Here is a 23693-nt window from a genome sequence, read left to right on the forward strand (position 1 = left end):
CAATAAAATTACGTGTGAATATGTTAAAGATCTCTTTAAATCGCACACATTGTTAAATGAAAAAGAAAAAGATAAAAATCAGTGGAATTATTCGTCTCTATATAATACAATGTTCGTTGGTTGAGGAAATCCTCGCAAAGGCAATACGTAACGTTACGTTTGCAGCTGAGACGGCACATGCCTGCCAGCTTTACTACGTCGAGGAAGCCCTTTAGGGCTAAGGAGATATAAAAGATGAGACAACGCGGTTCTCGACGTGTCCGTCCTCGACCTAATTCTCGCGGCAACGAAAACTTAACTAGTCCGATATCCACCACGGAACCGTCTTCCTTCTTTGATCAGTCGAACGACATTTCATCGGGGTGTTCGAACGTGGAGGAACGTCTTTCGGAACTACCCACCTCTTCCGACACCCCCACTCACGAGAGACGCGGTGTTAATGAGCGTCGTACAAGGTCTGAGAGGTACAATTCTTCAGTTACGATATTTTTAGATAGAAACTTAATTTTTAAATTCGTAAAATTCAAATCCAAAATCTTTATTAATTTTTATTGGATTTTGAAAATTTCGAAAAGTAAAAAAAAAGTTTTCGAGAAGTTCGAAGAATATTGAGAATTATTTCAAATAAGTGATTTCAAAAATGTGAACTTTATTCATTATGTGGTTTGAAGCTGTACAATATATTACTTCACTAGTTACAATGATTCAAGATCGATAAGAGTGTGATGTATTTCCTGTTTTAATTATATTATACATATTAAGTCATTCTATTAATAATGCAATTTTTTCAATGCATATATTAAATACAAGTAATAAACAAATAATTTCAAATAATTAATTAGTAGTATATTTTCCTTCACTTTAAATTGTTTTATTTTTTTACAAGTTTTATATTTCTCTTTTGAAATCGCTATCAAAACATTCTATTGTAAATTTAATTCTTACTATTCAAATAATTTTTACAAATTTAATATTAACATTTTCCTTCCAAAATCGTGTTAAGCAAAATTTACGAAATATTCCAATAAAATAAGAACAAAATATAAAATCTAATAGATGCCCTTTGTCATTTTTAACATAACAGTCTAATTTTTAAGGGAATCTTAGGAAGTATAATTGATATTGGTGATATCAGCGATTTTATATATAGGTATTGAAAAGGTTTCAAATGGCTGCAGTAGCCGGTACTATTTAAAGGTAGAATGCTTCATTCGCTAACGATTGACTATAGGGCTGGTTTCAGTGACTCTGAACCGGCCGGGACATTTCCCGGAAATTCAGCGGGCAGTTCGTCGAACAGCAGTTTGTCGACGAGAAGTCTGGACAGTCCGAGTACCAGCCTGGAGCAGGTACATCCAGCTACCTCCGCGGCCAACACATCGACTTCGTGGGATAGCGATGTTGATGTTGAACCGGATCCTCCTGATTGGAGTCAAGGTGTTGCCGAGGATGTCCTCGCTCGGCTCAGCAATGCCGAGAAAAAACGACAAGAAGTTATCAATGGTTGGTAGTTCTCTTTTGTCCTTATTTCATAATTGATTAAAAATATTTTATTTGCTATTTCTTTTAAATCTCTTCTTAAATTCTTTTAAAAAAAATTTTTTTTTAATGAAACAGAAAACAAGATATTTATTTTGATATTAGATATATCTATAATCCTCGAAAATAATCTTCTTAATTTTTCAGAACTCTTTCACACGGAGCGATCTCACGTGCGGGCGCTGAGAGTGCTATCACACGTCTTCCACAAGCCGCTCCTCGAATCACAAGTACTTCCATTAGACCAAATACAATTATTATTTTCCAATCTAGACGAGATGGTAACAATTCATTCACGCTTCAATCAAGCGATGAAGCGCAAGAAGAAGGAGAATCCATGCGTGGGCGATGTCGGAGATCTTCTTTTAGACATGTTTGATGGCGAGAACGGAGAAACCTTTGAGAGAGCTGCATCTACTTATTGTGCGAAACAACAAGTGGCTCTAGATGCTCTGCGAGATCGTCGTCGAAAAGATCCGAAATTGAACTCTTTCTTAAATGAAATTGAGGCTAATCCTCTTTGTCGAAGGCTACAGCTCAAAGATCATATATTGACGGGGATGCTCCGATTGACAAAATATCCTTTACTCTTTGAAAATTTGGCAAAATACACGCCTGAAAGTAACGAAAAGGAAAGAGCTGCGGTTTTACGAAGTCTTGATCGAAGTAAGGAAATTCTCAGTTGTGTTAACCAAGCGGTACGCGAGGCAGAAGATTATCAAAGATTGGCAGAGATCCAACGTACCATCGATAGATCTGCATTTGATAAATTTGATCATCCAACTGTTCAGGAATTCAAGAATCTAGACATTACGAAACGTAAATTGATCTACGAAGGTCCGTTACAATGGCGTAGAACCGAACAGAATAGAGCAAAACCGGTCGATCTACATGTGGTATTGCTCGACGATACGATACTCCTGTTGCATCGACAAGATGAAAAGTACCTGCTGAAATTTATCAACCCAAATCAAGCGAACTCTGTATTGAGTCCCATTGTAAAAGTATCTACTGTTCTTGTCAGGCATAATGCCGTAGACAAAAATTCTCTTTATCTGGTCAATACATCGCAAAATGGAGCGCAGATCTATGATTTAGTAGCAGCCTCGCCTGCAGAACGAAAACAATGGTTTAAACACATCTCTGAAGCAGCTGAAGCATATAAGGCTCGTGATAAACAAGGTAGAAGACCTACTCCACCTACTACACTGCCAGAAGAACCTGGACCTACGATCGAAGATTCTTCTTCGACAGAACATGACAATATTCCTAATAAAACAGATCAGGAAGAACAAGAATCAGAAACAAAGGAATCTACGCAAGACACTAGCATGGAACAAGAAGGAGAAACACCTAATATTCCTGGACCTGAGATCTCAAGGATTGAACAAACGAAACAGCAACAGCCACAACACTCATCTGAACCTTCAAGCACAGGTTTTATGATTTTAATACATACTGTTTCATTGTTTGTAAATAAAAAATTAGAAATATAAAATAATTTTACATTTATTAACGAATAAAAGTAAAATTATGATAAATTTGAATTGAATGATATGAAATTTTGAAATTTCTATAAAATTTCAAGAAGTATATTTTTATTTTAATGAAAAATAGTTTTGTTATTACGAAATGTTTTTTAGATAAATAATTTTTTCATATATTTCCCAAATTAAAAAATAATTTTATAAATATTATTTAGGTATAAATTTCAATGTACTACATTTTTTTAATTAGGTACAGGAGAACCATTACGATTAGTTACTTGTACACAAGCATCGTTAATCGATCCGCTTGAAGTTCATGTAGAAGTACCACCTGTACATGTTGCAGAACCAGTGCTTACACCAATAGGTATATTATTTATTTATTATGTAACGTATATATTTTTTTTAAATAGATCATAAATAAATAGTTTATAAATGATTGATTATTTTATTTTACAGAATGTCTTAGAAGAAAAGATGAGATTATTAAGCAAGCATTGATCGAAAAACAATTATTAGTAGCAGATATATTAAATATTCCAAAAGAAGATTTTGAACATGTGGCTGATATGGCATCTGAACCATCAAGTATAGAAAAGGAACCTGCTGAACTTATACTTGCTGCTATTAGTCAAGGTATTTCTATTAATAGATCATATTTATTTTATTATTTTATTATTATTATAAAATTTTTAAATGTATAAATATAGTTGTTTAAAATGTTTAGAAAAAAATATTTATATTTTTATAAAAATTTGATATTTAATTTTATTATCATAGCGAATCAATTGGTTGGAATGTTAAATTCTGCATTAAATGTAAGTGAAACGGAAACTGTTCTTGCATCACGCGGGGCATCGATATTAGCAACACCGCCAAGTTGTGAGGCAACTGGTTGTCCATCACCTCGAATGCATCTTCATCCACAACAACCAGCAATATCAATTGCAAGTTTACAACCAATTTGTCATTCTTTAACTTCTCAATTATCACAATTATTGGTAAGACTCCATTTTTTTTTTCATAAATTAATTTCTATAATTATATTCAAAGAAATAATAATTTTTAAATAAATAATTAATTTTAATAAAAATTATTTTAAATATTTTATAAATTCTAGGAAATTATAAAAGAGAGAGAAGAAGAACGAGAGACATTAAGAAAAGAGTTACGCAGAAGTAGAGAACGTCTTCATGCTCTTGATGCAGATATACAACGTCGTGAATTTTCAGAAACATGCACCGCATCAAGTCAAACACAAACAGAACCCAGTTAGTTTCTCAATTTTTTTAGAATGTAGGTTGATGTACATTTATTGATGTACATAATCAATATATCTTTACATAAAAAATGATAATTGATTTTATTTTTATGATTTTTAGGTGAAGTTTTAAATAAGGATAGCAGTATTGACGATCCCACTCGTGATGTAAGAGCTAATTTATTACGAGATTAACTTGATTAATTTTTTAAGATAGAAATATAATAAGATAGTTTAATTTTTTTACAAATAAAATATATTTTATTATTCATATAAATTATAATATCTTAACATCATTAATTTTTATTTTGTCTTTTTTATATTATTTTCATATTATAAATTTTATGTTATTTTATAGGAATTTGTAGATGCACGTGGTGAATTTGAGACAAACGAAGAATTGGAACATACAGAACACGAAACAGAAACAGAAGTAATGGGAGATAGTGTCGGTTGAAAGATGCAAGATAACGCATTAAATACAACTAGATGCATTTCACGAGCAAGATCGTTTCCGAATGCTCATACTGGAAGAAATCAAAATTATGTAAAAAATGACAAATGGCGAGTAGCTGTTTATGGAATATAATAATATTAGATACATATTTACAGAGTCATGGGTCGATGATTAATCACACCTTTGCCAAAGATTTTATGTAACTGGATTTACATGATGTACATGATGTAGCAGCGAATGCATGTATACATCATATTATATCAATGACTGGAAATTACATAAATTTTTTATTGCCAATAATATAACGATGCAGTTTCTGAAATAATGGTGAAGGAAATTTTTGGAATTTTTGAAAAGAGTAAAGAAAATTCCAAATAGATTACTAAATTTATTTTGATTTAATATTTCTCTTTTTTTCAAATAAATATACGGATACATAAATATACAAATTAATAAATTAAATGAAAGCTTTATATGCATATAGAACAATTCTTTTACTAGATTATTTTAAAATCTACACTGTACTCTTATAATACTTATTATTGTATAAAAGTTGTTATATCATGTCCGGAATGACATCGATTTCTATAACATTGTTTTATATACATCAATTTGTATACTGAAAATTTTTCCTTAAGATATTTTTTAAAAAAATGAAATCGATTTTATCGAAATTACTTTGAAATACTTATTGTGCATTTTATACAAAAACATTTACGTAAATATGTTATACGCGTTTAGAACAATTTAGTCGTTCATCTCAAGAAACATAATTTTTGTGATCTGCTATGATATATTTGAAACCAACTGTGTCATTATAATAATTCAATAGTCATGAAACATAATTTGCATTTATATATATAAAGATATTTAATCAGAAGATGCGTCGATATTTCAATGTATGTAAAGAAATGCGAAGCATATATTAATGCAGAATAATGATTTTTAATGCATTATTATTAAATAATACGCTTTTAGACATACTTTCCTTATATTTCATGACCATATGTTCAGGATATTTAATCCAAAAGTGCAAATGCCGGTTTTTACTGTATGAATTAAAGAAGAAACTTTTTACATAATATATCATCTCTCTCTCTCTCTCTCTCTCTCTCTCTCTCTCTCTCTCTCTCTATCATCATCATTATCATTATTATATAAAATCTAATATTTATTGGTTATTATTATCATCATGACTATGATTATTATAATTAAAATTATTGCTGCCTTTAAGTATTATTTTCATAATTTAATTTCATATATCAATTCAGTAATTACAATTAATACAAAAAAACTTTAAACCAGTTAAAAAAGAAATTATTGAACATAAAATAAAATAGTTGAATCTCATAGAATACAAAAAATTATTCAATTCTATACTTTTATTAATATAATTTATATTAGCGCATTAAGAACCATGTAACTATCTTTAAACTAAAAAGTACATTTAACTTTAAAAAAAAAAACAATTAAATGATTAAAATCTATATACGGTGTATTAATATTGTGCAATCTGCTTTGTTATCATTCTTGTACAATATATTAATGCAAGGTATTAGTTATAATTTCATTTCGTTGTTTTTTAGTATTTTCTTATTCAATCCCTGATTTATCCGATATTTTTTTTTAAATACATAATTTAAACAAAATTCAAGTATTTAATTCATTAAAAAATATAAAAAATTATACATATATATTTACGAAAATTATTTATAAATTTCATGTTTCACGATTTAAATTTCTCAAAGAAAAAAAGAATTAAAATTTTTTTTACTATTGTTTTTACAAGAAAATTTTTACACTTATTTATAAGATAGAATTTATTGATTATAGAAAAATTAAAAAATTCGAAAATTAATGTTTATATTATTTCTATATTTAATAATAATGCTTTTTATTATTCATAATTAAAAAAATTAAAATTGAAATGACATCTTAAAATTTACACAAATTAAATTAAATACAATAAATATTTCTATATAATTAACGGCATTTGCTTTAAAAAAACAATCTTTGCCTCTTGGTGCTATACTTGCCTAAATGAACAATCAAGTTCCTCTTTTGAATATAATGAAATTTAAAAATAGAAATAAGAAATCAAAATACGAAAATTTATATACTATTTATAGAATCCTGAACATGACTGGTAACTTCAAAATTAATATTCACAAATAACAAAAAATAATATATATAAAACACTTTTACAAAATAAATTTATGATAGATAAATATGTACAATCATGCATAGATAATATGCCGTAAAAAATAGTTTACCACTGTTTAATTAATACTAGTGTTGATATGTTAATAAAATTTTTTATTAATTAGAAAACACAGTTGGAATAACAACATGTACTATACTTTATAACAAAGGACTGATCGTGCAAAAAAGACTTACCTGTTTACATAAAATCTTTGCTATTATTAAATACTAATAATTCTCTAATAATAAAATGCGAATAATTATAAATACATTACTATGTATATGTATAAAGTATTTAATAACATTATTAGTTGATATTATTATAATATTATTACATTAAAATACTTATTAAATTGTAAATTATCTTGTAATTTTTTACATTCTTTTGAAGTATACCTGCACGAACAGATCCTAATATTTTTAATTTTGCTACAATTTAAAATTTTTCGATATTATTATAAGTATATATATTATTATAAGTTTACATTTTAAAAATTTGCGCTATAAAGTGTGCATAAAAACATACCAAGCGAAGATTTAAAATAATTTAATTTGTTATGATTTTAACTTTTTTTATATTTAAATATTTTATGCAAATTACTTTTAACAATTTATATATTATATATTTCGTCTATGCTAATAAACTAATTCAACTTTTCAAATATAGTTTCATTATCATTAAGTAATTCCTTTTTAAATTTAATCAAAAAATTTAAGTAATTAATAATTGTTATAATTTAAATTTAAAATGTATAATATAATATTAAACATATAAAAAAATTATTTAAAAATTATGTTCTAGCGCGCGTATTTACTTGAAAAAGATTAATGACTTTTAGTGTCATCAAACAGTGTTACCAACATTATTTTCATTATCAAAATCTCACAGATTTGATATAAGAATTTAATGTTATAAATATATAATGTTTAGTTTTATTTTAAAGAAATATATTATTATTTATATGTTAAATTGAAATTTTGAATAGGGATTACAATGTCTCTTCTTCGCAAAGGACAGGTATACTATTTTAAATAATTTGTTTATTTTTTACAGCATTGTTTTATATGTTTTTGATATTATATTATAATGCACTTTTTTAATTTTTTTTATTCACTTTATTTTTATAAGAATTTATTACATAAAATAAATAATTTAATTTTTATTATTTGTTTTGCAAAAAATTTAGGTTAACGAATGTTCTTCATATTTTTTTAAAAAAATTTTTAGTAAAAATATTTAAAATATTTTTATAGAGATATATTTTAACATTATATTGATTAATTAATAATAATAAATAATTTTAATTAATTTAATATGTGATTTTTTATGTATAACTTTATTTAATTGTTATGATCTGTTTATATTACATATAGCATTGGGGCACTTTTACTAGTATTTGGCATATATTTGATGCAACTTGGCAAGATCCATTTCAAAGTGCACCTTTGATTAAAAAATATCTTATGGGATTATACAAACCTATATATCATCCATTGAGTAAGTAAAATTACATATATTTGCATTATATATCCATGTACCATATATATTATTATACAAATAATAATTAATAAATTTAATATATATGATATTCTGAAATAGTTTTTATTTATAAAAAAAATATTTCTATATTTTTATATAGATAAATGTGGTGATCATGTAATAATAATAAATAGTAAAGATATTGCATTACGTGGAAATGAGTGGCAAAAACGGGTATATTTTCATCATAATACATACATTGGTGGTGCTTCTTGGACACTTGCTTGGGAATTACATAGTAAAGATCCTACTTTGGTAATTATCAAATTTTTATAAAATATTATTATTAAAAGATTGTAATATGTTTTATTATTACATATATTTCATTTATGATTACACAGATTATTAAGAAAGCAATTTATACTGCAATGGATGGAACTTTACAAAGAAGATATACTATGGAAAGATTACACATTTTTCCTGATGAAAATGTTCCTAAAGATATGTTACAAAATGTTAGCAACCAGATCAAACAGTTAAGACCTATCCCTGTTAAATTATGTGATATTTCACAAGAGGAAAGAGATAAAATCCCACGACTCATAAAATATCCTATTGATTATCAGCTCAAATAGTTGTAGTTATAAATTTAAAATAAATTAATTGATATTTTAAAAAATTTGCTTTTGCAATTTAATAAATTATCAAATAAAATTATTGAAAAAAATATTGAAAAATGAATAATAAAAATGTTTACATTTATTCATTATTTATTGATAACTAAAAGTTGACCTTTAGGTTTCAATCTACTTTCTAAAATTTTTTGTTCTTGAGCTTTCTTTTCTTTGATTAAATTAGCATGTCGTTCAACTGCATAATCAATTTCACCAACTAGTTTAATAATTCTTTTCTGCAAATTAAATATTTTATTATATTATTTTGTTTAAAATTTAAATATAAAAACTTATTTAAAAGTACCATAAAATCTTGATGTTTTTTTATACGTTTAAATTGTCCTGAACCATATGGAACAGGTTTGTTATTTTTAAAAGAGTAATCACTTGAATTTATCAATAAACCATCATTATTTGGATTCGCTGGTAAACCTTTCCTAAAATTATTAGAATCATTTTATATTTCATATTTAGAATATCACATACAAATTATAATTTATAAAATCTTTTCTTACGTTTTTCTCCAGTTTTGATTTAAATATATTATAAAAGATGTATGAAATTTATTAATAAACATAGCCAAATCTAAAAAATATAACGCTTTAAGAATATTTTTAACTGTAAATATTTTTAATGATGTAAAATTAACTTAATATTTTCAATAAAATACAAATAATATTAATACAATTTTTTATTATTTTATTCATATTTAAATAAATGTTAATGGATGAAAATTTTTTACAGTTATATATTCTAAATTAGTTTATAAAAATTAAAACATTATGTTACACTAACTTGTAGGGCGATCTATTTGAAATATTGTTTTAATCTTAAACAGTAACATATTATTTCAAATATTTAACAAATATTTATATTTTATAAAAGTGATACCATAGATAGAATACAATATAGATTAAATATTCAATACATTTTTCTGTACTTCGTGAATATTATATTCTTATCATTTTAGCATTATTTTCAACATTACCGATTTGGTTCAGAAATTTAGAATCATATCTGTGTTGTAATATTAATAATTGGAATTGAAAATATTTCCAATATTACAAATAATTACAAATAAGAAATAGAAATAGAAATATTTTGTTATAGAATTTAAATTTCTATACTGTTATAACTAAATTGTATTTGCATCAAAATATATCATATCGTTATATATTATATTTTGCATTGTTTTAAAGAAGATTTATATTTTTTAAAAATTAAGATACATTGTAATTTTAAAAAAAAATGATAATCATTAGCATTGTAAATGCACCAAAAACGTTATTCACGAAAAGCAAGACAAAGAAAGTACATAATAAAAGATGAATCGAAATGAGTTAGCAACGCCATCTCTAGAATATCAGAAAAATTAATGTAGACAAGAAAAGCAAATAATAGAAGAAAGACAGAGATATAATAAAAATTCGGGAATCAACGCCATCTTCAGAATGCCGCAAATTAAACACAAATAAAAAGGATAGAAGATAGTGGGAAAAGGATAGAAAATAAGAATTGACCATCAGCGTCATCTCTCGGGTATCTTTGACACTTTTTCAAAAGATAGGATAGGATAAAGTAAATTAAGAATTTAAGTTCAGCGCCATCTTTTAAATGTTAAGAGAAACTTTTTGAGGAAAGGTTTTCGAAATATTCGAGAGATGGCGCCACCAGTCAATTCTTACTCTATTTCTATCCTTTTCTAACCATCTTCTGTCCTTTCTTCGTGAGTTTCATTTGCGGCACTCTGAAGATGGCGCTGATTTCAGTATTTTTACACTATCTCTGTCCTTCTCTCATCATTTACTCTCCTTGTCTACATTCACTCTATAAACATAAATAAAAAGGATAGAAAATACTGGGAAAAGGATAGAGAATAAGAATTGACCGTCAGCGTCATCTCTCGGGTATCTTTGACACTTCTTCAAAAGATAGGATAGGATAAAGTAAATTAAGAATTTAAGTTCAGCGCCATCTTTTAAATGTTAAGAGAAACTTTTTGAGGAAAGGTTTTCGAAATATTCGAGAGATGGCGCCAGCAGTCAATTTTTTCTCTATTTCTATCCTTTTCTAACTATCTTCTGTCCTTTCTTCGTGAGTTTCATTTGCGGCACTCTGAAGATGGCGCTGATTTCAATATTTTTACACTATCTCTGTCCTTCTCTCATCATTTACTCTCCTTGTCTACATTCACTCTATAAATAAAAAGGATAGAAAATAGTGGGAAAAGGATAGAGAATAAGAATTGACCGTCAGCGTCATCTCTCGGGTACCGAAGACACTTTTTTAAAAGATAGGATAAAGTAAATTAAGAATTTAAGTTCAGCGCCATCTTTTAAATGTTAAGAGAAACTCTTTGAGAAAAGGTTTTCAAAATATTCGAGAGATGGCGCCAGCAGTCAATTTTTACTCTATTTCTATCCTTTTCTAACTATTTTCTGTCCTTTCTTCGTGAGTTTCATTTGCGGCACTCTGAAGATGGCGCTGATTTCAATATTTTTACTATATCTCTGTCCTTTTTTAATTATTTATTTTCCTTGTTTATATTAATTTTATTTGTAATTTTTTAAAAATGGCGCTGCTTTTATATAACTTATCTTTGTTATTTCACTATTTGCTTTACAAAATTTTATGTTTAAGAGATAATTTCAATATCTGATTAATGTTAATTTTATTATATATTAATGTAATAGTTAAAAAAAATCTATAAATATAATATAATATGTAATATATGCAAATATTTATGAAAAAATGAATCAAAAACATAATTTTTAAAATTTGTTAACTTTATCAATTTCTGTTTTTATATTCAATTATTTATATTCAATTGGATTAAATATAATTCTTATATTCATCATTCTAAATCGTAAAAGATATATTAATTATTTTGATTTTTTGCGCTTTCATTATTGATATTTTAAAATATAAAACTCTTATTAAATGTTAAATCTATTTTGTATCTTATCTATGATTATAATTCTTATGTGATATGTTTGTCTTTTTATATTGATTTTATATCATTTAAAATTAATAATTTAAAATTTAAAAATATTTTTATAAATAAAATCACAAAAATTATTGCTCTAAATTATAAAAAATTCTAATTTCTTAATCAATAATTTAACATATCTAACACAAAATTCCCATAAAATTGGAATTATTCTAAATCTTTTCTGTGATTTTACTTTGGGTTAAAAAATTATAAGGGTGGCAATAGAGTTAATTATTTATCGACAAACTTCAAAACTGTTATTATTTTCGTACAGGGAGTGTGGTGTGTACCTATGAATATAGTATAAGTTGGATGTGGAAAGTAGAGGATTTTGTACGTGAAACGTTATTAAACGTTCAAATCCAAAATGACATCCGTGGACTCCGGAATTGAAACAAGTAATAACTCCAACGATAGTTCGATTGCTCAAAATGAAGACATAGTAACCGAAGAAATTAATAATGATGCAACTTCTGCAATGATAACTAATAATCAGAATGAAGAAGAAGAGATTAGACCGGGCATTCTTCATACGAAATTTAGTTCAGATTGGTCTCTTTGTTTGTCAAATAGCAATGTCCAAAATTCCATACCAACAAGTAGTTCAAGACCACGTTTCGATGTATCTCCTAATAATGTAAGTATTGTCTTTTTATATAAATTTTTATATAAAATATTATTTTTATATGTATTTATATTTTAATAATCGATTTTAACTATTTTTTATTAAATATTATTATAATTAAATATTATAAATTTTATAAAATTTAAATTATTTAAATAACTTCTTATAAAATAAATTTTATTTGTTAATATTAATTTATGTTAAAATATAATAAATAGAATAAATAATATAATAATGGTTGATTTTCATTATTAAAGATATATTATAACAATCATATAAAGGAATTGATTCTTAATGTTTAAAATATTATATTATTAAATGTAATTTGTTACAGGTTTTAGAGATTAAGTTTCCTTTGAGATGTAAATCCAAAACAGCAACAGCCAGGTCTTTTTTAGTAAATAGTAAGTTATATTTATAAATTTCTTAAATATATATTATTATTAACATTTATATATATTATTTAAAATAAATTCATACTATTTTATTTATTTTAATATTTATAAATTTTGTTTGAAGTTTTCACAATAATAAATAATTAAAATATATCAAGCAAATATGAATGATTATATATATGATTATTATATTATTTGAGTATAATTATATTTAATTAAAATAAAAAATGCAAATTTAAAAGAAAAATATATTAATTAATATTTAAAATTTTTTATTTATTATCTAAATATTATTCAATTTTATATTTTATATATATCATTTTTTTTTTTTAGGAAATGTTTATTATAGGAAAATAAAATTTGTCAGTGGAGCACGTAAAAATCATCATCTTGTTCCTATATTTGATGTTCATACTCGTCTCATTGAACACAGAATGAGAATTGCTGCGGCAACAAACAATACCATAATGATGAGAACTCTTTTAAATTCTGGTGCTTCTCCTAATACTTGTGATGCACAAGGAAGAACTCCTCTTCATCTTGCCTCTTGCAGGTAAATGAACAATATATTCAACTAAATATATTAACAATATATATTACTAATTATTAATTTATAATAAATTTAATTTATAAAAATATAAAAATAATTAAATAATTAATTAATCAATGTAAAACTATTATTTACATTATTATTAACATATAATACATTAATAATAATTAATTTTTTTAAATGAACTTTTTAAGAAAAAAATTTTGTATTGTTTATTGGATACAATATTATTGTGGTATATTTTTTATAGAGGTTCTACAGAAATGGTTCGTTTATTATTGGAGCATGGTGCAGATCCAAATCTTCGGGATTCTGTAGGTAATACACCATTACATTTAGCTGCTGTAACAAGCAAAATATCTGTGGTGACACTTCTTTTAAATGCGGGAACAGACCCTCTATGTTTGGACCAATATGGTTATAATCCATTACATTTAGCGCAAACAAAATTAAAGTTGTTACAAAATTGTGAAGGAGAAGCTATAATGAAAATTAAAGAAGAAGTTCAGAATATAGTTAGTATGTTGTTGGCATATTTGCAAAAGCATAAAGATTCTCATAAAAAAATGGAAACTTTGAGCACTTTATGTTCGCGTTTATCTTTATCAAACACATCCAATCAAGTTCAGGATGATGTAAAAGACTTGTTGGCTAATTTAGATGCTTTATCAATAACACAATAATTTCATATTAACAAAAAATTAATTTTATAAATAAATTAAATATGATATGGAACTCAAGGAGGGATCAACATGAATTAAATTTTTAGTTATAATGTGATAATAACTTGATTTTCCTTTTTTAATTATTCAATTTATAATGAAAAGCATTTCTCTTAATTTATATACGTGCGTGCGATAGATGTACAGAATCATAATCACAATTGATTATAGGAGTGTTAAATTGATAAAGTGAAATATTACGAATTAAAAACTATTATATCTAGTATTGCTATTTATTTCTGTAAATAAATATTCTTAATATTTTTATAATCTTTACATTCTGATTTAAATGATTAAAAAATATTTTTTTTCATTTATTGTTAAATTATATTTCATATAATCAAATTATTTATTAATTAAATTTAACACTCTTTCCAAACTAATTCAGTAAAAAATTTTTAACCAAAAGACATTTAAAGAATAATAATTCCTACAGGTTAAAGAATAGTCAACATTGGAATAAAATTTTTCAATTTCATTTTGACCTCTAATTGCTATTGTTCCATATTTTATTAGTAAGTACTGTTTTGGTTGAGTGTATTTACAAAAACTAATGCAGAAAAAATCAAATAGTAACATATTAGTAAATCAAATGTATTTATATGTTAGAAAGATGATTCACTATAAATTTTAGTTCATTTTTTTATTGTATGCTAACATAAAAGCTAATTCTTTTTACATTATTTAACAAGTTAATTTAAATAAATATTAAGCAATTGTAAAGTACAATTTTAAAAATATATATATTACAAAATTTTACAAATTATGTTCTAGTGAAAGAAGTATATTTATTTGGAATCACATTAATATGTTTTCTTAAAATTAAAAACTAATGTTTTAAATTATATTTATTAAAATCACAAAGCTGCAAATAGAGTGTAAAAGTGAAAGCTAAAATATATTTTATCCTTTATAGATTTATTTAACTAAATTTATTTTTATAAACTTCAAAAATTTTGAAAAAAAGAATTTTATTTTAATGTATAAATATAATGATATATATTTATATCATTTTATTTTTTTAATAATTTTTTTTCTTGTGTTAATATTTTCTATATATATTTTTTTAAATTAAATATTTTAAACATTTTATTTTCATACTGTTTAAATTTTCACATAATGCAACAATAAATATTTATATAATAAAAATAGATTGCAAATATATATATATATTGTATTTCCGTCCGAATTAAATCTGATTAAAAAAATATAATATTATTAAAGTTTTAAATAAATATTATCACTTAATGAATAAAATATTTTTTTTTAATATATTTTTTAAAATGATATTCTTATTTACTTTCATAAGAAAAATAGAAGAAACATTGCAGTACATTTCAATCATTCTCAAAATATGTTCATATGTAAAATATCGTGCAATATATATTCTAATTGCGGAATCATATTCTAAAATAACTTAAAAGTTTTAATAGTATATCAATTTTAAATATTGCAAATATTATATTGTTCTCTATTTGCAGTCTTGATATTAATTACATAATAAGAATTATATAAGTATGTAAATCAATGAATAAAATATATTAAGTTCAAACTTTTAGCAATTTGCCTCGCATATATATCTTTTATATCGATACTTTTAACTGAAAAAAAAAAAAAAAATGAAATATTTAATGTTTAATATTAAGCATTAAGATTTTATATAATTTCTAACGAAGTGTTCATCTAATCATAAATAACATTAAATAAAATTAATTAAATGAATTTCTGCTTGAATAATACACTAATTTTTATTCTTATATTATATTAATAAGATGAAGAAAAAGTTGGTGTAATTTTTCAAGTATGATGTAATGGATTTTATCAGATATGCGCTAAAAAATAAAATTAAAAATCCAAATTAATAAATATTTATAATTTTTCAAATATACTTTTCGAAATTAGATTTTAGATATATTATAATATCAGTTTTGCTACGATAGAAATACAATTTATGGTTCGTATGATTCTCTGTATGAAGAATAGAAAAGACAATCGTGAAGAATCATGTTTGTATTAACTATTCATATATATTTATATAAATATGTAAACAACTTATGTAACTACTTTATATACAAACTGTAAATACGTAATTTTTTTGTTAGCAGTACTTATAGAAATTCAATAAAAAGAAAAGTATCTTGTTTTATAGGAATTTACGTTCATGTAAGATTTTCCCTTTATATAAACTATTACAATTGAAAAAAATTTTTATATTTTTTATACTGTGATATATATTTCAAATTCATATTTCAATTTTTATTTTTTTTTTATCATTTTTATTTATTTATTTTTTTTTCATTACATCATGATTCATGTATAAATACATATATATACAACATTGAAAGAAATGTTATTATATGAAATCGGAAAAAAAATTTGTTGAATTGAAAAAAATTTTGTAACTTTCTTCGTATCGATATTAAAATAAATTAATAATAAAAAATTTCATCTTTTATCTTTATTTTATTACAAACGTATTTTCTTATATATCTCTTACTATTATATTTGTATTATTTGAAAAATAAATTTACTTATGATTAAAATTATATTTTATGAAATATAATTTTATTATTATCATCATAAAATAAAAATGGATTAATATCTTGCAATTTTATAATACTCAGAATTATAAAAGTGATTCATTATGACTCACATTTATATTTCATATATCTTATATATTGTCAACTATTTCAATATCTTATATATTGTCAATAAATATGTAAATTTTAAACATGCAGATGTGCAAAATTAATCAGTTTTAAACAAACTACAAAATGATAATGATTTTATGTAAAAAAATTTATTATCATCTATATTTACTATACTAAATAACTCTTATTATTCTCAAAAACATTAACAATTATGCCGCCAAAAATTGCGGAATAACAAAAATCAATATTATATATATCGATTTTATCAATGATAAATAATTTTTATTTCATTTTGAGCGTATGTAACATTTTTTTAATAGTTTATAATATATATAAGTGAAAATTTAACTTTTTTTTTTTTTTTTATAATGATTCGTCGAATTCTGGACAATATAATATACATAATTGAAATAAAATTAATAGGAATGAAAATTATAAAATAGAATTACATTTGTTAAAAATTTCAGAACAATTATCGAACAAAGATGTCATTTAAAATATTACGCCTCGATTTAAAAATCCTTACTAGTCACATTTTTATAAGCTTTTATTTAATTATTATGCTTATTATTAAAACTTTGATTATTGATTAAATATCAAGTGTAATAATATACATATATATAATTTTTATATAAAAAAAAATTAATTTCAAAAAAAGATAAATTCCTTTAACAACAAATAATCTTTATACGCTTGAAATATTAATTGATGAAATCAAAAACTAACAAAAATTGTGACTAGAAAGAAAAAATCGAACTTTTCGTAATAAGCGTGAATATCTCTATAATTATGAAAGATAATTATATTATTCTATTATATTACAAGCATACCATTAAAATATTCTTGTAGAATTAATTCTAATCGTATGCATATTAAATATATAATATTATTTATACATAATTTATTTATGTCATATAATAGATTTGATTATTTTTTATATGCTAAAAAAACAAATTGATTGTCTGAAGATAACAAATAAGAATATTTTGATATTTCTACTTTTTTTTAATCTTTAAGAGAAAAATTATTTTGTATCTCTGATCTGTAAAGACATATTAATATTTTATAAACATTTTTGTACTGTACAGCGTAATAACGATCAAAATAATAAATATAGATAATTTGTTTTTTTATATTATGAAAAATTTAATTCTTCGAAATAGATACGAATATACAAATCGATCATTGGCATTTATAACACAGGTACGAACAGAGAATTTGGCACAAATTAAAGATAGAATAATAAAATTCTAAAAGAAAAGAAACAAAGAAGAAAATAGAATTCTATTTATAGTTCTTAATTATCTTTACGCATCTCTTGGCACAAATTTACAACGCCATAATTATAAAATAATATAATTTATATAATTTATACAAATTATAATCATCGCAGTACGTGTGTATTATTTCTATTTAGCAATTAAAAGGATATCGACGAATTTCCTTATGAATAAATGATGAGTAAAAATTCTTGGCTTCGATAAAGCACGGCTATATAACAATACGCAAGATAATTTTTGCAATCTTATTCTAATATCATTACAAGATTTGTCTCTACATACATGATATCAAATATTTCTTTGGAATACTTCCTTTATAGTACGTTCTTTTTATTTGATAATCGTACACATCAGTGAATCAAATATAATATTTTTAATTTTTCATTATCATATTATCTGTTAATTAACATGATATGTTCTTATGTGTAACAAAATATTAGTTAATATAATATAATATCCCGAAAAAATATCTTGTGAGTAAGGCCAAAAAATAATAACTGTGCGTTATACCGAAAGATTGACACATTTTTTTTAAATCTAAAATACAGCTAAATATACAATATTTGAGCACTATCGCGATTAAATTAATACTATATCATCGATATTTAGACCGGGTAACAATAACTGCCTAGTCCTTAAAATGCTTACAAGCCTAAAAAATTAATATCTTTATATAAAATCATTCAAAATTAATTCTCTTGTGCTTATAATGGAAGCCATTATATAATAATACATTAATTCTATATAATTATTTTAAGAAATAATACATCATTGAAAGAATAAATGGGAGATACACCTAATCATCGAATTACTTACTACTTATTGTATCTTTAGGAAATCAATGTAATTGAAAATGTATATCTTATTTTCTTCTAAAAAAAAAAAAAAAATATTATTTATTATATTGAAATGTATTATTAATAAAATAAAAAAATAATAAATATAATAAATCTGAAAATTAAAAATGTTAGTTTATCAAATAATTTTTTTCAATAAAGCAAATATAAAATAAAAATTTTTTTTAATTATATATTAAAACAAAATCTTTATTATTTAAACTTTTATTATACGAATACAATATTTTTTTATAAAAAAAAATATATTGTTTCTTATCAAATTTATTATGAAGAAAATAATAATAAAATAAAAAATCTATTAACAAACATAACAAGTTAACAATAATAAAAAAAAAAAGAATTCAAGAGCTTTAAAAGAATCATGTTATATAATTCATATTAATTCATAAGAATTCTAATAAATTAATAAATACATATAAACGCAGATATAAATTATTTATTTTACAATGATTAATAAATTTAAAAAATTATTCTTAACATGAATATCGATTTCGATTTGTATTTATTATTTGTAATTTAACAATTCATTATCAATTTATTACGTAAGTCGAGGATTAAGTGTATATATATGTTACTTTACCAATATGTTATTAAGCTCAACAATATTATTTGTTAACTAGTGTAGAGCCTGTATAATGTTTTACAATTACACTATTGTGCGTTAGTTCAAAAAGGTACGAATTAGGCTAATGAATGAAATTAAAAATTTCTAGTTAATCAGAACTATTGAACGAAATAGAACTATTATTACGAAATGGTTCAACAATCATTTTTGAAAATTTTCAGATGCTTTAATCCTTTATTTAAAAATTAACCAAATAAAAATAAAAATTAATAATTAATCATATCTATGATTTTTTTACAGATATAGAAAGGAATGTTAAATAATCCTCCAATTATTTAATGAACTTTCAGATGATTTTTCTTGAGAAAAAAAAAACACGAATTTTTCAAATTTTAATTTTCATTAAATGCATTTTATTTATGAGATGCAATCAGGAATGTAATTGTAAATGCATCAGGAATATTTAAATTTTTATCACGATTATAGTATAATAGTATAATTCTATTAACTTTAATCACTGGTATAAATTATTTTGAATATTTGCTTTGAAATAAATTAAAATAAAGAAAAAACAGGATTCACATTTATTATCAGTTCATAATTTTTATACGTAAAACACGTCTATAAAATTTCAAAAGATAGTATCGGATTATCCCGCATAGACAATAAATCTCTATAAAGTAACAAGTTGAGCTTATATAAACTATGGTTGCATTGATCTTAATTTATACATTTTTTTCGTATACATTTTATGGAATGATTTAACTTCATAATCTAGAATATACACCTACCATAATCCTCTGAGCTAAAAATCGTACTTACGTATCGCGAATGAGAATATATTAATATAGTATTGTCACCAGGACCATGCTACCACAACATATATTGTATATCTTATTGAACTTAAGGTTCTAAGATTGTACCATTTGATTTCCATTGCTAACTCTGTACGAATTGTAATGCTAATTTGTATCAAGGGGACATTACCGTTGCTAAAGACGGGAATATCTCTGCTTGTAAAGGTCCATAATCTACTCTTTCTCCATCTACCGTAATGTAGCCATTGACTCCTTCTTCTGGTTCTATTCGAAATGCCTTTACTGGTATCATGTCGATACCAGAACGCGTTATGTGGGAACCATTACTTAAGCCCAACAGGAACTAACAAACACAATAAATGATTTTAAAAAATTTTAATTATGTTGAATATATTTTGCGTCTAATTTAATTTTAATTTAATTATAATACTTATTAAATTTCTGATTTTTCTGCTAATTAGAATATCTTAATCTTATCTTATTTTATATTATATTTGTAGCAATGTATTATGTTTAAAATTATTTTAAATTGAGTATGATCATAATTATTTAAATCGATTAGTTAATAATAACTTGATAAATTCCTAACACAATTCAATTATATACATTTCTTACTTATCGTTAAATTAAATCATGTTATCAAAAAACTCATAAATCAATATAAATTGCAAAAATGCATTTAATTCTAAATTAATCGCTGCAAAATGTACAATCGTAAAATGTAACTGAATTCCAAAATTGCAAGTTTTTTGGCAATTTAATTCAACTATTTATATTTGTATAATAATATGAAACTATATATATAATAGTCATAAACTGCGAAAGAAATGAAATAAATGAGTAAATTTTATGAAACCTGATTCAATTCATTATTAATATTTATTTATTATTAATTTTGATATTTTGTTCGTAATTCAAATATTTTCAATTTTTTTTATAACTTATTTCTACATAAATTAATTATTAAAATTAATTATTTTCATTGATATATATCTTAAAATTAATTATTTTCATTGATATATATTTTTTAATGATTATTATATAAATACTTTAATGAACAAATAGATCAAAGGAATTAATTTATTTTATTAATAAGTAAATCAATATTTATATCGGAAATATTACTTTTAATTAGACTATTTACCTGAAGCAAATTGGCTCGAGTAATTCCGGCTTTCACTATCATGAGCCAAATAATACCATCCGCCAATTTGGCACGAGGTGCAAAGAAATAATCCTGGCCCAAATGAGATTGATATGCGGCATGGACCATAACAAACTCTCCTGAAATTGAAAGCACAAATAAGATTCATTAGATCACAATCAACATTTGATATCTATTGAATTTGTTATAATAACATTATTTAATTAAAAATAATATAAAAAGAATATCATATCAATTAATAATAAAATAAAATATTTCTTTCATATTTTTTTAACATATTAAATGCAGAATTCCATTGTACAATAATGAATATATCTTTTGCAAATTTTTTTATTCTGAGTTATATTTATATCGATATTTTTATGTTCTTATTTACAAATTAATGCATAATGGTGAACAAATATGAATCATTTTAAGCAATGTTATTTGCAGCAATACTCCTTATTATTTTTTTAATTCTTTGTTCATTTTTTCCTATTAAGTAACATTATCATTTAATATTACAGAAAATAAAGTTTTATATTAATACATATTAAGATGCACACTATTTAAAAAATGAATTAACATACATCTATCTTATTTAAATGAGAATTCATTATTTTATTTCATATGTATACACATATTCTATAAATATTCTATAAATCTAATTGTTCCTAATAATTTGAAAAGGAATTATTGATAAATGGATTTATTTTTATGGAAATGTACAAAATGCAAACATAAAATATGTATACAAAAATATATAAAATTTTTAAAACAAAATAATTGTCATATTAATAATAAAAAAAAATTTCTAAATATATTCATAAAATTTAAAATATCAAATATATTTTCTTGCTAAATTTCTAGCAAAGAAAAGTATATTAATGATACAATTTTTAAATTATTAAATATTTTATTTATGAACATTAAAATCTTTTAAATAATTTTATAGTTATTTTACATATTTACCCTGTATTTGTGTCCAGGAACTTGATACTTCTGAAGTTAGAGCCGGTAACCTCGATGAGGGACCATACATAACTTGATTGTTGCTGTCTTTTGTATCTTAATAATACATAGATTATTATTTAATTTGTATAACAATGTCCAATAAAATCAATTTTATAAGAAATAATTACTTTATAAATATTTTCAATAATTTTCCGATTAACACAATACTTTTGAATAATTAAAAAGTGGATCAATTTGTTTATTTCTTCTTCCTATATAAAAATTATATAATGATTTTTGTATAAAATAAATTTGTAACTTTAAAATAAATAAGATAATGAGGTAAATTATATTAAAATAATATAAATAGGTATATATAGGTAAATATAGGTAAATAATATTAAAATAAATGAATAAATAAAATGATAAAATAATTAATAATACACAATAAGAAAAATATTTTGTGGAAATATCAAAATTAGATTAATATACAAATATTATATTAATATACAAAGAAAACTTACCAATATTTTCATTATCGGGTTCGTCAACGCTATGGTAACTAGAAATTGAACCTGTACTAAAATAAGTCGATTTTGCAGATGTCGCAGAATAAAAGCTGTCTAGCCTTTGTCTTCTCTCAATTTCCGTTTCCAGAGTAATATTTTCGCTTATTATTTCGTTATCATCGTAAATATCGGACGATCCATCCAAAATAGCAGGATCTCCATCGAGCGTATCGTGAAAACTCTTTGATTCACTGATTTTACTGTACCTAAAAAATGTGAAAAAAATAAATATTTTATAAAAATATATTTTTATTTAAAAGTAATAATTTTTTAATAAAATTATTTTTTATTTTCAAAACATAAAAATATACATTACAAAGTGTACGAAAATAAATCGTCTACTTGAAATCTGTAAATTGTAAAGTCGCCAAGAATTTGTTCGCTGATGAATATAGGTCGGAAATGTAATTTTTATATTCTTTTTTCTATTATACATTTATATTACATTTCTGAATTTAACGCTCTGTTTCT

The 23693-nt window shown here is 23.3% G+C and overlaps 5 protein-coding genes across 13 annotated transcripts in view; 3 read left to right on the top strand and 2 right to left on the bottom strand.

The window, feature by feature from the left end:
• RhoGEF2 (Rho guanine nucleotide exchange factor 2) overlaps nt 1-6309 on the top strand; it is a 32471-nt gene extending 26162 nt beyond the window's left edge. For 4 of the 7 annotated variants that reach the window (XM_012495660.3, XM_086915266.1, XM_012495664.3 and 1 more), the window contains 8 exons: nt 1232-1503; nt 1687-2976; nt 3277-3393; nt 3486-3662; nt 3807-4027; nt 4147-4297; nt 4409-4455; nt 4646-6309. In XM_012495660.3, coding sequence (XP_012351114.1) covers nt 1232-1503; nt 1687-2976; nt 3277-3393; nt 3486-3662; nt 3807-4027; nt 4147-4297; nt 4409-4455; nt 4646-4744 — 2374 coding nt within the window. In that variant the 3' untranslated portion in view covers nt 4745-6309. Of the gene's footprint in view, nt 1-1231; nt 1504-1686; nt 2977-3276; nt 3394-3485; nt 3663-3806; nt 4028-4146; nt 4323-4408; nt 4456-4645 lie in introns of all 7 variants that reach the window. The other 3 variants (XM_012495661.3, XM_086915265.1, XR_001113234.3) reach the window with 2 other exon arrangements.
• Nucleotides 6310-7734: 1425 nt separating this feature from the next.
• Nucleotides 7735-9105, top strand: mRpL13 (mitochondrial ribosomal protein L13). The gene is made up of 4 exons (XM_003691353.4): nt 7735-7964; nt 8321-8444; nt 8587-8741; nt 8828-9105. Exons 1-4 carry the CDS (start codon nt 7941-7943, stop codon nt 9059-9061), a joined length of 537 nt encoding a protein of 178 aa, XP_003691401.1. The 5' UTR covers nt 7735-7940; the 3' UTR covers nt 9062-9105.
• Nucleotides 8645-10457, bottom strand: mRpL52 (mitochondrial ribosomal protein L52). The gene is made up of 4 exons (XM_086915271.1): nt 9896-10457; nt 9616-9685; nt 9405-9537; nt 8645-9336 (listed from the first exon to the last, which is right to left on the bottom strand). The coding sequence occupies exons 1-4, from the start codon at nt 9942-9944 to the stop codon at nt 9193-9195; spliced, it is 396 nt and encodes a 131-aa protein (XP_086771397.1). The 5' UTR covers nt 9945-10457; the 3' UTR covers nt 8645-9192.
• A 1206-nt stretch (nt 10458-11663) lies between these two features.
• On the top strand, nt 11664-16827 carry LOC100870094 (ankyrin repeat domain-containing protein 54). 2 transcript variants are annotated; one of them, XM_086915273.1, is made up of 5 exons: nt 11664-11786; nt 12367-12729; nt 13052-13121; nt 13446-13665; nt 13913-16827. In XM_086915273.1, exons 2-5 carry the CDS (start codon nt 12460-12462, stop codon nt 14343-14345), a joined length of 993 nt encoding a protein of 330 aa, XP_086771399.1. In that variant the 5' UTR covers nt 11664-11786; nt 12367-12459; the 3' UTR covers nt 14346-16827. The 2 variants fall into 2 exon arrangements, with proteins under 2 accessions (XP_086771399.1, XP_003691400.1); XM_003691352.4 differs by lacking the exon at nt 11664-11786 and having other exon boundaries at nt 12272-12729.
• Sk2 (Sphingosine kinase 2) overlaps nt 14963-23693 on the bottom strand; it is a 29743-nt gene continuing 21012 nt past the window's right edge. The window contains exons 4-7 of one of the 2 annotated variants that reach the window (XM_003691349.4): nt 23178-23428; nt 22672-22767; nt 21700-21839; nt 14963-20898 (exon numbers count right to left, since the gene is read on the bottom strand). In XM_003691349.4, the coding sequence (XP_003691397.1) occupies nt 20710-20898; nt 21700-21839; nt 22672-22767; nt 23178-23428 (676 nt within the window). In that variant the 3' untranslated portion in view covers nt 14963-20709. Of the gene's footprint in view, nt 20899-21699; nt 21840-22671; nt 22768-22841; nt 22926-23177; nt 23429-23693 lie in introns of those variants that run through there. The other variant, XM_086915272.1, reaches the window with a different exon arrangement.

The sequence above is a fragment of the Apis florea genome, unplaced genomic scaffold (genome assembly GCF_048593485.1).
Source record: "Apis florea isolate Af1SG1 unplaced genomic scaffold, ASM4859348v1 contig_3772_pilon, whole genome shotgun sequence".
NCBI lineage: Eukaryota > Metazoa > Arthropoda > Insecta > Hymenoptera > Apidae > Apis > Apis florea.

Coding starts and splice junctions, on each gene's coding strand:
- mRpL13 (XM_003691353.4), top strand. CDS start 7,941: ATGTCTCTTCTTCGCAAAGGACAG. Junction 7,965..8,320: donor CTCTTCTTCGCAAAGGACAG/GTATACTATTTT, acceptor TATTACATATAG/CATTGGGGCACTTTTACTAG. Junction 8,445..8,586: donor ACCTATATATCATCCATTGA/GTAAGTAAAATT, acceptor ATTTTTATATAG/ATAAATGTGGTGATCATGTA.
- mRpL52 (XM_086915271.1), bottom strand. CDS start 9,944: ATGTTACTGTTTAAGATTAAAACAATATTTCAAATAGATCGCCCTACA. Junction 9,538..9,615: donor AATCAAAACTGGAGAAAAAC/GTAAGAAAAGAT, acceptor TAATAATTTTAG/GAAAGGTTTACCAGCGAATC. Junction 9,337..9,404: donor AAAAACATCAAGATTTTATG/GTACTTTTAAAT, acceptor TTTAATTTGCAG/AAAAGAATTATTAAACTAGT.
- LOC100870094 (XM_086915273.1), top strand. CDS start 12,460: ATGACATCCGTGGACTCCGGAATTGAAACAAGTAATAACTCCAACGAT. Junction 12,730..13,051: donor TCGATGTATCTCCTAATAAT/GTAAGTATTGTC, acceptor AATTTGTTACAG/GTTTTAGAGATTAAGTTTCC. Junction 13,122..13,445: donor CAGGTCTTTTTTAGTAAATA/GTAAGTTATATT, acceptor TTTTTTTTTTAG/GAAATGTTTATTATAGGAAA.